Source organism: Chlamydotis macqueenii, chromosome 3 (assembly GCF_036417535.1).
Source record: "Chlamydotis macqueenii isolate bChlMac1 chromosome 3, bChlMac1.mat, whole genome shotgun sequence".
NCBI lineage: Eukaryota > Metazoa > Chordata > Aves > Otidiformes > Otididae > Chlamydotis > Chlamydotis macqueenii.
The window spans coordinates 31,155,745-31,167,883 of record NC_141558.1 but is presented as its reverse complement, the minus strand read 5'-3'; the positions used below and the strand labels follow the sequence as shown (position 1 = coordinate 31,167,883).

At 40.6% G+C, this 12,139-nt stretch overlaps 1 protein-coding gene across 2 annotated transcripts in view; it reads right to left on the bottom strand.

Moving 5' to 3' along the window:
• The window catches only part of ADGRB3 (adhesion G protein-coupled receptor B3), a 468,567-nt gene that overhangs the window by 454,586 nt on the left and 1,842 nt on the right, over nucleotides 1-12,139 (bottom strand). For both annotated transcript variants that reach the window (XM_086744848.1, XM_086744847.1), the window contains exon 2: nucleotides 9,956-10,724. In XM_086744848.1, the coding sequence (XP_086600974.1) occupies nucleotides 9,956-10,709 (754 nt within the window). In that variant the 5' untranslated portion in view covers nucleotides 10,710-10,724. The remainder of the gene's footprint in view (nucleotides 1-9,955; nucleotides 10,725-12,139) is intronic.

The window sequence follows — 12,139 nt, the reverse complement described above, 5'->3', positions numbered from 1 at the left end:
CAAACTCCTGAGAGTCATTTGCATCTATTTGCCAGTAGGGCCATGTCCTGGTTTCGGCCATGTCCTTTCAATCCAAGAGGTGGTCTTGAATGACACCTGCTCGACCAAGCTTTACACAAACCACAACCAAAGACAGCATTCTCCTACTATCATGGCATCCTCCTTTTAAAATCTTCTGTGTACACCCTGCCAAAACAGACCTGAAGGCCCTGTAAACAACTGCAGCACCTGGAACAATCTGGACTCAGTGGCTCTGCTTCTCAGAAGGTTCTGTCTGATCAAGGAACAGGAATATTCTTGGTATTTCCCAAATTTGAAGCTGCCTCAATTTTTGTGGATAAATTAAAAACTCAGTGAGCTGAAAAGAATACCTAATAATGTGAACATTCATTTGCAAAATAGGAAAACATCGGTTCCAGGTCCAGCTCCAATTACATTTAAGTGTACTACATTCTCCCGGGACAATTAACTACCAAACTTTTCTTGTGCTCATTATCCTCCTTCAGGAGGTGAGACTCTATCTATTTCATTTACGAATGCAGATAATAGCATAATCAGCTGAAGCCCTGTGGCCCTATACATAACTCCCATGACTTTATCAGGTGTTGGGATTGGCTGATATCCCAGCCTTGCAGTCCTCCTCCCTTCCAAGGAGAATGCACCTTCATCATACTCTGGGCATTTTTCTTGACTTCCTAGACATTTGGTGCAGATGGGACCAGCTGGACTAGGCTCTGTACTCATATTATATCTGCAGCACTGAATATTTTTCCTCCTCTCCTTTTTCAGTATGAAGCACATCTATCAACCTTCAAATCTACCAGTATGGAACACCTGTATGTGTGCCAATCACTGCAGATATCGGCCAGTACCACAGAACAAACAAAACACTTCCAAGGATAAAAACATAACTTGTTATAGTTCAAGCTGAAGTGCTCAGCTTTGCAGACTATTGACATCTTCTATGGATACGCTACAGAAGAGACTGCAATGCAATATTCATGGGATAGAGAAGCAAACAATGTGTAAGAAAAAGTAAACATTTGGATTCAAATAAATACTCCATGCAAACTCTTCAGACCTCAGATTTTCCAAAGTCCTTTCAGGAAAAACCGTTCTTGCTTGAAGCATGTACAATATTATTCCTCATAAACAATAAATAGCATGAATCCAATCCCCTGAATTTTCTAATCTGTAATTTAAGCCCTTTCTAGCTGCACCAGAGGAATGAATTTCAAGGGCTTCACAGACTCATCCCCGAGCACTCTGTGCACACTTTCACAGCAATCTGCACCACTCTTTAATGGTCGGCAGAAAGCCCTGGATAAACATATATCTTGGAGTCTATTTTGAAGGATCTGCCAGTAATACTGTAACCAAACCTGGTATAGCTGTCTAGGAACACAATATGATGTAACTGGCTACTAATATATGCAAAAGAGTGGGCAAGGGTAGCATGTTTTTGATAGACTTTTTTTTTTTCCCTAAAAAAAAAATCTAAATCTGACTGAACCAGCACCACTGTTCCTCTCCAACGCTTTCCTGTGCCACTTTTTGGGACTGGGCCACCATAGCACACTCACCCAACATTAAGAACATCCACCTAAAAAACCCAAAGTGAATAGTTTTCTGCTTGGCTGTGTGCTGACATAGCTCAGAAAAGGGAAAGAAGTGAAGACTGAACCATCTCAGCAGCAACGTGGCCTCAGATTCTCACAAGCAACTTGTGGTAACATACCTCAGTTGATGACAACGGTTTACAAATTCCCACTTAACATGAGGTATTTCCAGTGTTAGTTAGAATAGGTAAGTTTGGAAGTCCTGCTAAGCATTTTCCACAGCTAAATTGAAGAATTGCTCTTTTGATCCTTCTTTGCCCACTCCACCATCTCTCAGCAAAGTCATTCAATAGCCAACTATCAGCTATGGCTGAAAGTCATAAACCATGTTATAAACAAACACTGCCTCTGCATAACTGATGAATGAGCAATCAGCATATGAAGAAGAACAAAAGGAATCAAAGTCAGCTCCCAAAGTGTTTTACATCTCCTGAAGAATAAAAGATAGCAAATTGGTGAAAATTGCCCAAAAGGGGGTGACGCATTGTTCTCCCCATTGTCATCAATTTTCTATCAAAAAATTGATGGGATTCAAAGTTCATATTTTTGTTGTGTTTTTGTCATTTCAATGAGATAAAAATAAAAAATTGAACTGAATAACTGAAAATATCTTGCTTCCAAATTTCAGTTGCACACATTTTCAGCACCTTCAAAGAAATAATAATTTCAGTAAGTCATATGCCTTGATTGATTCCGCTTCAGATAATGAAAAGGAACAAAAACCAGAAGCTGAGGTAAAGGACATAAAGAGATATGCTAACCAGCTAAAAGGGAAAGAAATGCAGCAAGCAGTTACAAAATTGCTTTTTTTTTAAGTGCGTCTGCTTCATCCTACCAAATGTCAAGGATGGTTTGAAAAGTAAAACTACAGAGAGAAAAAAAATCTTAAGAATTTTGAAAGGATAGAATTCATGCAAATTATGAAATAATTTGCTTTTCGTAGAAGGAAACATGCTATCACTGTTTCACATCTCTTTTGTGGGCTCTAATCTAATCTTCATTTAGACCAAATTATATTGATTGCATGGGGAATTTGCCTGGAGTAAGGACAATAATCTGGCCTTTGCAGAGTAAAGTAAAAACACTGGTCTCATACACTGTTATTACAGATCATATTTATTAATTCTGATGGTGGCTAGCCCATCAGAAAAATGTGTCAGTTGTTTAATAAAAACTTTATTTATAACTTCTCTAAGAGATTAACAAAATTGAGAATGACTTTGAAAAATTTGAATGTCTTCCTTTTGAGATTTAACTAGCATCAGAAAGGGCTCAAAGTCTGAAATGTTCATAAATCAGTGATGAATAATTTGTAAATTTGTACTTTATATCATGTACATCTTTCTCTCTCCTAAAGAGTATTTTATATTTCTTGTTAACAGTGAATGCAAATAATGCTCAATGGAATTCTGCAGTGACCTTTGTTTTATTACAATTACTGCATATTTATAAATGAACAGCTAAACTTCAATTTGAGAACTACAACAACTTTGAGTTGGAATCCTTTGATAAAACACAACTGAATAAACTTCATAAAATTAATTCCCTAAGAAGAGAAAAAGAAAGTCTCCTCTGAAAATTCCTCTGTGTATACCAACACACAAAGCAGATTTTTCCATGCTTTTGCAAATAGAAAACTAAACAAAACTGCAATATGGACAGATTTGAACAGAAGAGGATAAATTGCTTTAAAAAGAGCACAGGAGAACATATTAAATGTAATAGATCATATAATCACTGTATTATATAAATGTATAAAATATATATATGTAGGTACAAACCCCTGCATAATAATAAGAAATTGCCGTACCTGCATTATGTCATAGTATAATTCCATGTAATGTCACTGAGACTTAATAACTGAAATGCAACTCTGTAAACAGAATCACCATTAACTTCTCTTAATGGATGTTCTACACGTGAGCACACCAACACTTGTCAAAAGTGCAAGCAAATCAGAGGACAAGGGCTAAAATACAGTAAATATATTGTATACTCTGCCCACACAGACAAAGTATAGTAGAGGTATTTGAAGATAAAAGACACAGCTAACTGGATATGAGAAAGGCAAAAAAAAAGAGAAGGCATGACTGGTCTGAAATATTTGATGGTACAGGATTCGATATGACCGAGTACTTGTTCACTGGAGCCACCAGTAAGAGTCAGAATTCTGTTCCTAATTTATATATGATTTGACTTCAATCTGAACATTTAATTTCTTTATATACCTTTCCAATTCTTTACCACTGGTTCCTATTTATGGTTTGTGCTCTTTAGAGTGGAAGTCTCTAGTAGCATTGTCCCCAGCTGAGAGCAGGTCTCCAAAATGTCTGATGTGCAATGATGCACATAAATAGAGGTTTAATTCAAGCAAAAATGGCAGTCCGGAGAACCAAAATCCTGGGTTTGGTGATAACACAGCTTCCAACATACTATTTAATTGAAGCAGTGAATGTTTTAAGCAAGCAATGAGCTCACAAAAAAAAACCCCTGGTATTCTGATTCTATACAGTACATTTGTGATCTTGCTGAATGGAAGGAAAACACTTGACTGCAATAGATTGGCCTTTCCCACAAAATAAGTAATATGCCATCTTGTTAGTGCGAGAAGTGGTGAACAAAATACTGATTGAATCTGTGATACCAGAGAAATCACCACATAGACATACATAACCAGGTATATTTACTAATAAAGCATTTAAATAACTGGAAGTAAAGCCATTTATAAAGGCTCTTCCTACCCTAAAGGAAATTGTCTGGGTATTTTTGAAGGTATCAGAAAATTCACTTAAGGATTGATCCAAATCCCACCAAATCCAGTACACACATGTGAAGTTCTGATTACTCTTGCACATAAACTTCTAAACTCTGTATGAAAACAAGAAGTTTCATAGTGTACTGAAGTAAATCAAGTGGAAATGATCAGTACAGCACAAACTGAAGTACAATCATTAGTGAAAATAGCATATAATCCTTGAAAACAATGGTAGGGCTTATTGATTAAAAGATATTCCGATCATTAATGCTTTTTCTACAGTGCATCACTTAAAAAAAAAAAATAATCTGAAATCAAACTTGCATGGCTATGATAAAGTATCCTATTATGAGTGGTCCACAGTGACCCAAATCTGTACTAAGAGTACAAATGTTTAGGGTGGTCATTCTCTTTTTACAAAGTCAAAAAGGGCATTATATGAAGCCTGCAGGAAACCATAGGAGACTTTAAAATATTTCCTTCCATTGGGAACCAGACCCATAAAGAAGAAACACAATGTCTCTAACTGATGTTATGAAAGTTTCCATGATGATTTTTGGCCATGAACATTTCAGAAGGAACAATATTAATGCAAAAGATTGTTTAAAGTGAAGTTATTTTTCTTTATATTCTAGATTTTCACTGGGATCAAACTGCTCGTAACAGTGTGATAACAAACTGCTCATAACCTACATAGTAACAGATTATTTTAGTATATCAATTCTAAGTTTTCAAACAATATTTTATAAGTCATAATGAAAAATACCTTTCAGGCAAAATTAAAAAGCCTGTTCTTCCATTAGTGCTCATCTTCCTTTGTCCTTTTGCACTCATGGATAAAAGAAACACTGCAAGCAGCAGGATATAAAAACTACTAAGAATCTTCCAAGCATGTTACTGTACTCATTCAATATTCTGGATGACAGTTCTATTTATTTTGTTTTTTTCTAAATTTTGTTTTAGTCTCAAATAGTTGTTGCACACTACATATTAAGAATGCCTGTAGAAGTATAAGGTGGTTAGACCCCATTTTGCAATTTTTTATCTTCCTACACTGCGCTGATTTAACAGTTTAAATCCTCTGATGGAACCATGCTATGACACGTTATTGCTGCCTATGACTTTCTGACTAGAGATATCCAGCCTGCTCAGACAGCTAGTGACTTCTGGGCATGTGATGAATATTATAAATTCATCTTAGATGTGTGCAAAAGGAGGTGGGCATTCATGGAATAACATATAAATAAAAGCATACATGCCATGAAAGCTTCAAAAAACTATCTGCATCCTACATCTTAGTATTATTCAACAATGTGTCATAAATTACTATTTTAAAGGGATGTCTATTATAGTAAATCCTCTGTTAAGATATCCATGTTGTTTTCAGATCTGAAATTGGGAAAAAATAATTAAATCAGTTGCTGAATACTGAGATGCTGGTACATGGTGACCTGTTAGAATTTGTGACAAAGTAAACCAATGCTAAATTTCTAGCATATTAAAAAATCCCAATTATTTTAGACTGACTGAACAATATATACAAGATAAAGCTTGGAACTCCAAATGTCAAGATTTAATTAATGTGAATATCCCCTCTCATCTTTTCTTCTGTTGGATGAAAGTAAGAGGACTAGACAATTATTTTCACTGTTTTACGAGGGTCCCTGACAGATATGTCAGTAAAACACAGGGGAAAACTCTCTCTTAGTTTCTGTCTAAGTAACTATTATAAAAACTCACAATAATATTATGGCTTTGTAATGGTCACAATAAGAAAAGACATTTTCACATTCTTATTGTCATTATTGATACAATTTTATGGACTGACTATGTGCAAAGGCTTTACAGGTCCACTGAAGTTGGAACTGAACCCTGCCTTATTAACAGAAACTTCATGAGATACTTCAGTCACAGCACTGAGGATCAAGAGGACAAAGTCCCCTGAGCCCTTAAATTTAGGACCCTGCCAGAGTGTTCATGGAGATCCTTTTGCTAGTGCTTTGATCGAGGCTAAGCACCTCAAATGTAAGGCTGTAGAAAAGGATCAAGATACAATGAAACTGCGTCTTAGTGATGTGGCGATTTTCGATATTGCTTTAATCAGTAACACCAAAGACGATCTGGCTACAGAAGAAATGCTGATTAAACCACATATTTCCAAACCATTTTATTAAAAAAATAATAGTTACAGCTTCCTTTTTTTTGTCCTAGTTCCTTTTATTCTTCAACACTTCAGTACTTTTAGAAACACCATCATCCATTGTATACTTGTCACATCTTTTGTAAAATGCAGCACTTTTTTTAAAAAAGGAAAAATACTGACTTTCATCCATTTTCCTAAGCCATTTATCATATTCAAAAATGTAAAAATCCTCAGAGGTTCAAAAAAGAAACAGTAGGCTTTAATCTAAATGCTCTCTATTTACATTATGCTTCTAAAATGTGACTGGAAATAGTTTTGGGGAAAGATTTTGCACTTCATACAGTCAAGCTTGATGAAAGCAAATCTGAAGGATAGGAAGGTATGCATAATCCTGTAGAAAGCTGTCAGGTCTTCACAATTCCTTCCAAAAGTCATTGCTAGGCAATGTCAGCACCAAACCTCAAAGTAACACACAAATTCATAAAACACAGTCTCACCAAGTCTGGAGCAGTCTCACAGTGTTAGGCAAACTCTATTCCCCTTAAAACTCAACTTACACTAACAAAACTGCACTTTCAGTTGCCCCTATGAACTCTAACAACCAGAAACCATTCTCTTAGTTATTGGTCAGCCTTAGTTTTGCTACCTGTGCCGATCTATCTTGAAACAGATTGTCTGTAAAAACAAAACTTGCATTTCTTGCCTAAAGGTTTGCTGACACAAGTGATGAATTGCCTTATGTTTGTGGCAGGAATATTCTACATTTTGATCCCTCAAGAAAGCCTCCAACTGAACCACAAACCGGTTTGATACATACAAATACACTGACTGATGTGCTTGAAAAATGCCACTCTATCCACAGAAAACAAAGACTCAACACACTTCTCTTGCAGGTTTTTAGTCTTCTGAGGAAAGAGGAAAAATGCTTTAAACATTGAGTCGAAGACAAAGAGCGTACTGCTGCTGAGAAGTACCATGAGGTTTAATTTGCTAACCGATTACAACTTCTAGTAACAATCTGATGAACAATTTCCAAGTGCATTAAAGTAATTCAATAAAACATTGAAATAATTGTATCACTGTTAAAAATCTCAGCAACATCAAAACAAAAAAAACACTAAGTACAGTGAAAAACAAGTGACAGAAACCTACCAAACAAAATTTCCACCCTCTCTAACAATGCCGTTTCTCAAGCTCATATCCAGGAAAACTCTCAAGTATGGGGCAAAAATTATAATAGGACTGAAACTGGAAGCAAAATATGTTGGAAATGTGTTTCAAAATTTAAGGGAAAAAAAAACCTCCAAACCTGTTTGCCCTAAGCGTTCTCTGTCCTTTCCACTAAGCACGTTTCAGAAATTGATGCTTTAACTTGGGAAACACGCATGCCCCCGGAATTCAGCGCATTTTTTGCCAGCGGTAGGAAGGACCCTCGGCGGCCCCTGCACCCCTCTGCCCTTGCACCCCTTCTCCCCCAGCCCCACCATCGCGGTGGTAATGGGGGCGGGGGTTGAGGGTGGGGGGGAGGAGAAAGGGATGCGTCTTTCCCCCACCGCGGGAGTGACTCCTGCAGCGCGGGGGCCGCGGGGATGAGACTTGCGCGCCTCCTGCGCGCCTTTGGCTCTGCGGCGCCGGTATTTTCTAACGGACTCCCCCGTACCCTGGCCCACGACACCCACTCGGGAGGCGGAGGGGGTGCAACCAGCGTCTCCCACCTCACTTTTAGGGCCCACTTACGGGCGGCGCGAGCCCCTGCGCACCTGCGCTGAGCTCTAGGCGCCGGGCGGAGACCGGCCTCCGCGCAACTCTCCCAATCTCCGCGGCCCGGACTCTGCCTCCTGCGCCCCAGGCTCCGCGGCCGGGGCTGCCTCCGCCTCCCAGGGCACTAATTAGCTCTAAACGATGTTAAATATAATCCCTGCCGCTGCACAAGCTTCTCCGGGAGTTCGGGGGGGGGGGGGGGGGGGGGGAGTGTGTGTGTGGGGGGTGTTTTTTTTTGTTTCTGTTTCTTTTTTTTTTTTTACAGGAGACGAGCTTCCCTGTCATTCCGTCATTTAAAATCACTGTGTTTCCTGCGCTCCGACCTGGGAGAGGCCCTGACTTGCAGGACACCAAAAGTGTCCCTCATCCCTCCCCTACCCCCACCCCTACCCCCGCTCCCCAACCCCCGGCCCTGCCTGCGGCCGCTGGCACCGCGGCAGCTGGAGCAAGTTCAGCTTTTCTTCTCCCACAGCACTGGGGCTTGGCTGCCCTTAAAGAAAATCCTCTTCTAACAACGTGTCAATGTTACATTCCTTCACAAAGCGACTTCTATTGGGCGGGGGGGCTGGGAGCTTGGCGCTGCCTCGCCACAGACTGGGAGCTTTGTGGCTATGCAGAAAACAAGGAGAGAGGGAACATTTCCTGCATTAAAATGCAATACCCTGGGCTCGATGATTTATCCCTTGCCGCAGGGGCACATCCCCCTGCCGCCTTCCCCCCTTCCCCCGTGGCTGCTCTGAAGGATCCCCTCACCCTTAGATTGCAGACAAAGCCCCGCATCTAGGTTCAGCTTACGCTTTCTCTGCCTCTCATCCCTGCTTTGGCTTCCCAAAACTAGCCCCCAACCTCCCCAAAATATCAGGAGGCCAAATCAGGAGGTAGGAAGCAAAGGGGCTGCCACTTTGATTGCTGGACCTCTCTCTTCCCACCCTTCCACAACCCCTCTTTTCCAGCAGGGACACGAAGCAGCTGCCAGGACTATCACATCAACCCCTCCCTCCCCACAAATGTTGCAATGAGATTCAGCATTTTCGTGTCCTGGAGCCAAGGCTGCCTGGAGAAGGGGTGCAGCAGCAGCCCGCAACCCCTTTGCAGGTGAAAACAGCTTGTGCTGACTCTGTGTGGTGCCTCGCATCTTTAGGCATCACAGGCAGAGGGTCCACCCAGAACTGCATTTGTTTTTGGTTTGTTTTTAGGATGTTGAGGTCTCGCCCCATTGGGACCAGGCGTCCTGACCAAGGTAAATCTCCTGGTCTTTTAGTCAGGTTGCCTGCATGCCTTTGGAAACATTTTCCTTGCAAAGTCAAGGGATCGTATGGAGACGGCCAAGATTTTGTAGTGGGATGGTTGCAGTGAAGAGGTGGTGAGGGAGAGAGCAATTCCTGGCTTGCTACCTGTGGGCATTACTGTAAGTGGGGGCTGAAAACAGGTGGATCCTACTTATGAGGAGTTTCAACAGCGCTCAGCAGAACTACACGCTGAAGGTTCAGCCAATTTAGAAATGAAAATGCATTCCTCCCTGCCCTGAGGGAGCGTGCAGCTTCTCCAGCCCTTTTGCCTTGACTAGAGGCAAGCTGGAGTGGACAGCAAGTCAAATGAATGTGAGCATCCAGGAGAGCCGGCAGCAGGACTGACACATCGGTGTAGGATTCAGCCCCCCCTCCCAGAAGCACTTACCTTCTTTTGGTGGCCGTTTGGCTTCTCTGGTGAGGTTGCAGACCTGGGTGGTTTGCAGCTCCTGGGTCAGGCAGCCCTCCGTCTGCTCGTTGAGGGGCAGCACCACATTCTTGAGCAACACCAGGGACTGGTCGTCTATTCCCCATTCTCCCAAATGCTGAGGGCAGGTGCATTTTGTATACATGATCCCACAGGACTCGGTTCTCCCATTCTCGGATTTCAAGCAGCTCTCCAACCAAGTGCATAACACATGGCACCCAAACTGGCTTGGGCTCACCTTGTTCAACACCAAAAATTCAAAGAAGGATTTTTGGTCATCTTCCTTTTTGTGTAATCCTGGGAAATCGATAGGATAGACGCGGCGTATCTGAATAAAATTCTTATCATACTGCAGAAATACAAAAGCATTCTTGGAATCGCAGAGCTGCATTATAGAATGGTTATTTTTTAAAAGATCCTTTATTTTTTCATGGGAAAAATGATCAAACTGATAAGCCAAGAGGGAAAAGTTGGAGCAGCTGAAGTCCTTTTTGGAAAATTTCAGGTAAATACTATATTTGGTCGGATCTGGATTTTCCAGTGTCCAAGTGCAGTTTGTGAAGTTTTTAGGAAACATTTCACTTACAGAATATGATCCATAAATGACCCCCTTCACCAGCGTGGAACACCAGAAGTCTTGGGCAGCATTAAATCCAAACATAACCAGTAGATAGGTGGAAAATATATAAATCAGCAAATTACGAGCAGCCTTCATCCTATGTCATTTGGCCTGCGGGAGATGAAATGAAATAAAAATGCAGGTAGAATTCTTCACGCATTGAAAAACCGAACTCCTTCCAATATTCGAGCCAGCTGTTTTCAAGCTTGCAGTTAGAGCCCCTTTTCAGAAAGAAGGGCAGGTAATTTTTATTTTATAACGCAAGGGCCGGGTTTGCTGCTGTGTGCACAGCGCCATCACGCGGCCGCCGCAACAGCCAGGTCTTCTACAGCCAAATTAAAAAACAACATCTATTAGATTATTAATAGGAATGTCCTCTCCTGTCTAGGATGTAGTCATCATGGCGTGGACTAGAACTGCTCAACTTAGGTAAAAACCTAGACGCCTTACCCGATAGACCAAGAAAAGGGCAATTTATCTATTTCTTTCCTCAAAAAGTAAATGAGTACTCTGCTATAGTCATATATGAGCCCATACAATTTGTACGAGCAGGATTTCACCGGAATAGAACAAGAAAGCCAGTAGCATCTGTTGTTATATATTATTTTTCTATTAAATCTGAGAAGCAAGTGTGAAGAATTACAGCCATAATTTAAAAACGCACAAATTATTATTTGTTACAGATGGAACATTATCTCCCACATGTCTACATGCCTTTGCCCTGGCCACCTGGTATACAGAGGTCTCTATAAAAAGAAAACTCAGGCAGGAAATACTGAGATTAATGTATTAATAAAATTTTGAGACTATTGGAGAAAGAAACAAAGCCAGACAGATGAAATTACTGCTGGTCTGAAACTACCACTAAGTGCCAGCTTTTTATGATAATAATTTCCATGTGCTACAGCCTTTTAGGATATAGAAAATGGATCACTTTACTGGTATCTACAACCAGTATCTGTATATAGCTGGCAGTACTACAGCAGGATCTCTGCACCTATTGGACTGCACTTGCCCTCTTACTACGAATATCTTGTACTGTCGGATTAGCTCCTGTGTTTTGCAGATGTGCGCTCAGAATGATGAAAGACATATTACATTTTCTCTGCCAGTATTTCCAAATAAAGCTGTTTTACTGCACCTGCCAGCCGTTACAGCCTCCACATGCTCTGTCCTCTTAAACAGTGGCCTAGGTTAATAAAGCAAAACCTTAGTTATATTTACCTCCGTAACGTTATCCAAAAAAATTCAAACTGAACGTTTTCAGCATTAACCTTTGAGATCTTGCTTATCTCTTACAAATGAGTAGCTTTTCACCTTCTGTTGCAGATAGAAGTGATGCCAAGCTAATTTCAAAACTCTCTAGATTGCAGTCTCTTCCACTGTTACTCCTTAAGCACAGGCAGACACACACAGAGGCACCGTTACTGAGTTTTGATGTGTGTCTTTGCCTGGCTTTTTATCGCCTCCACAAACAGCAAGGCATCTTCTGTCTCCCATTGCGTAACACACAGCAAAATCACCAG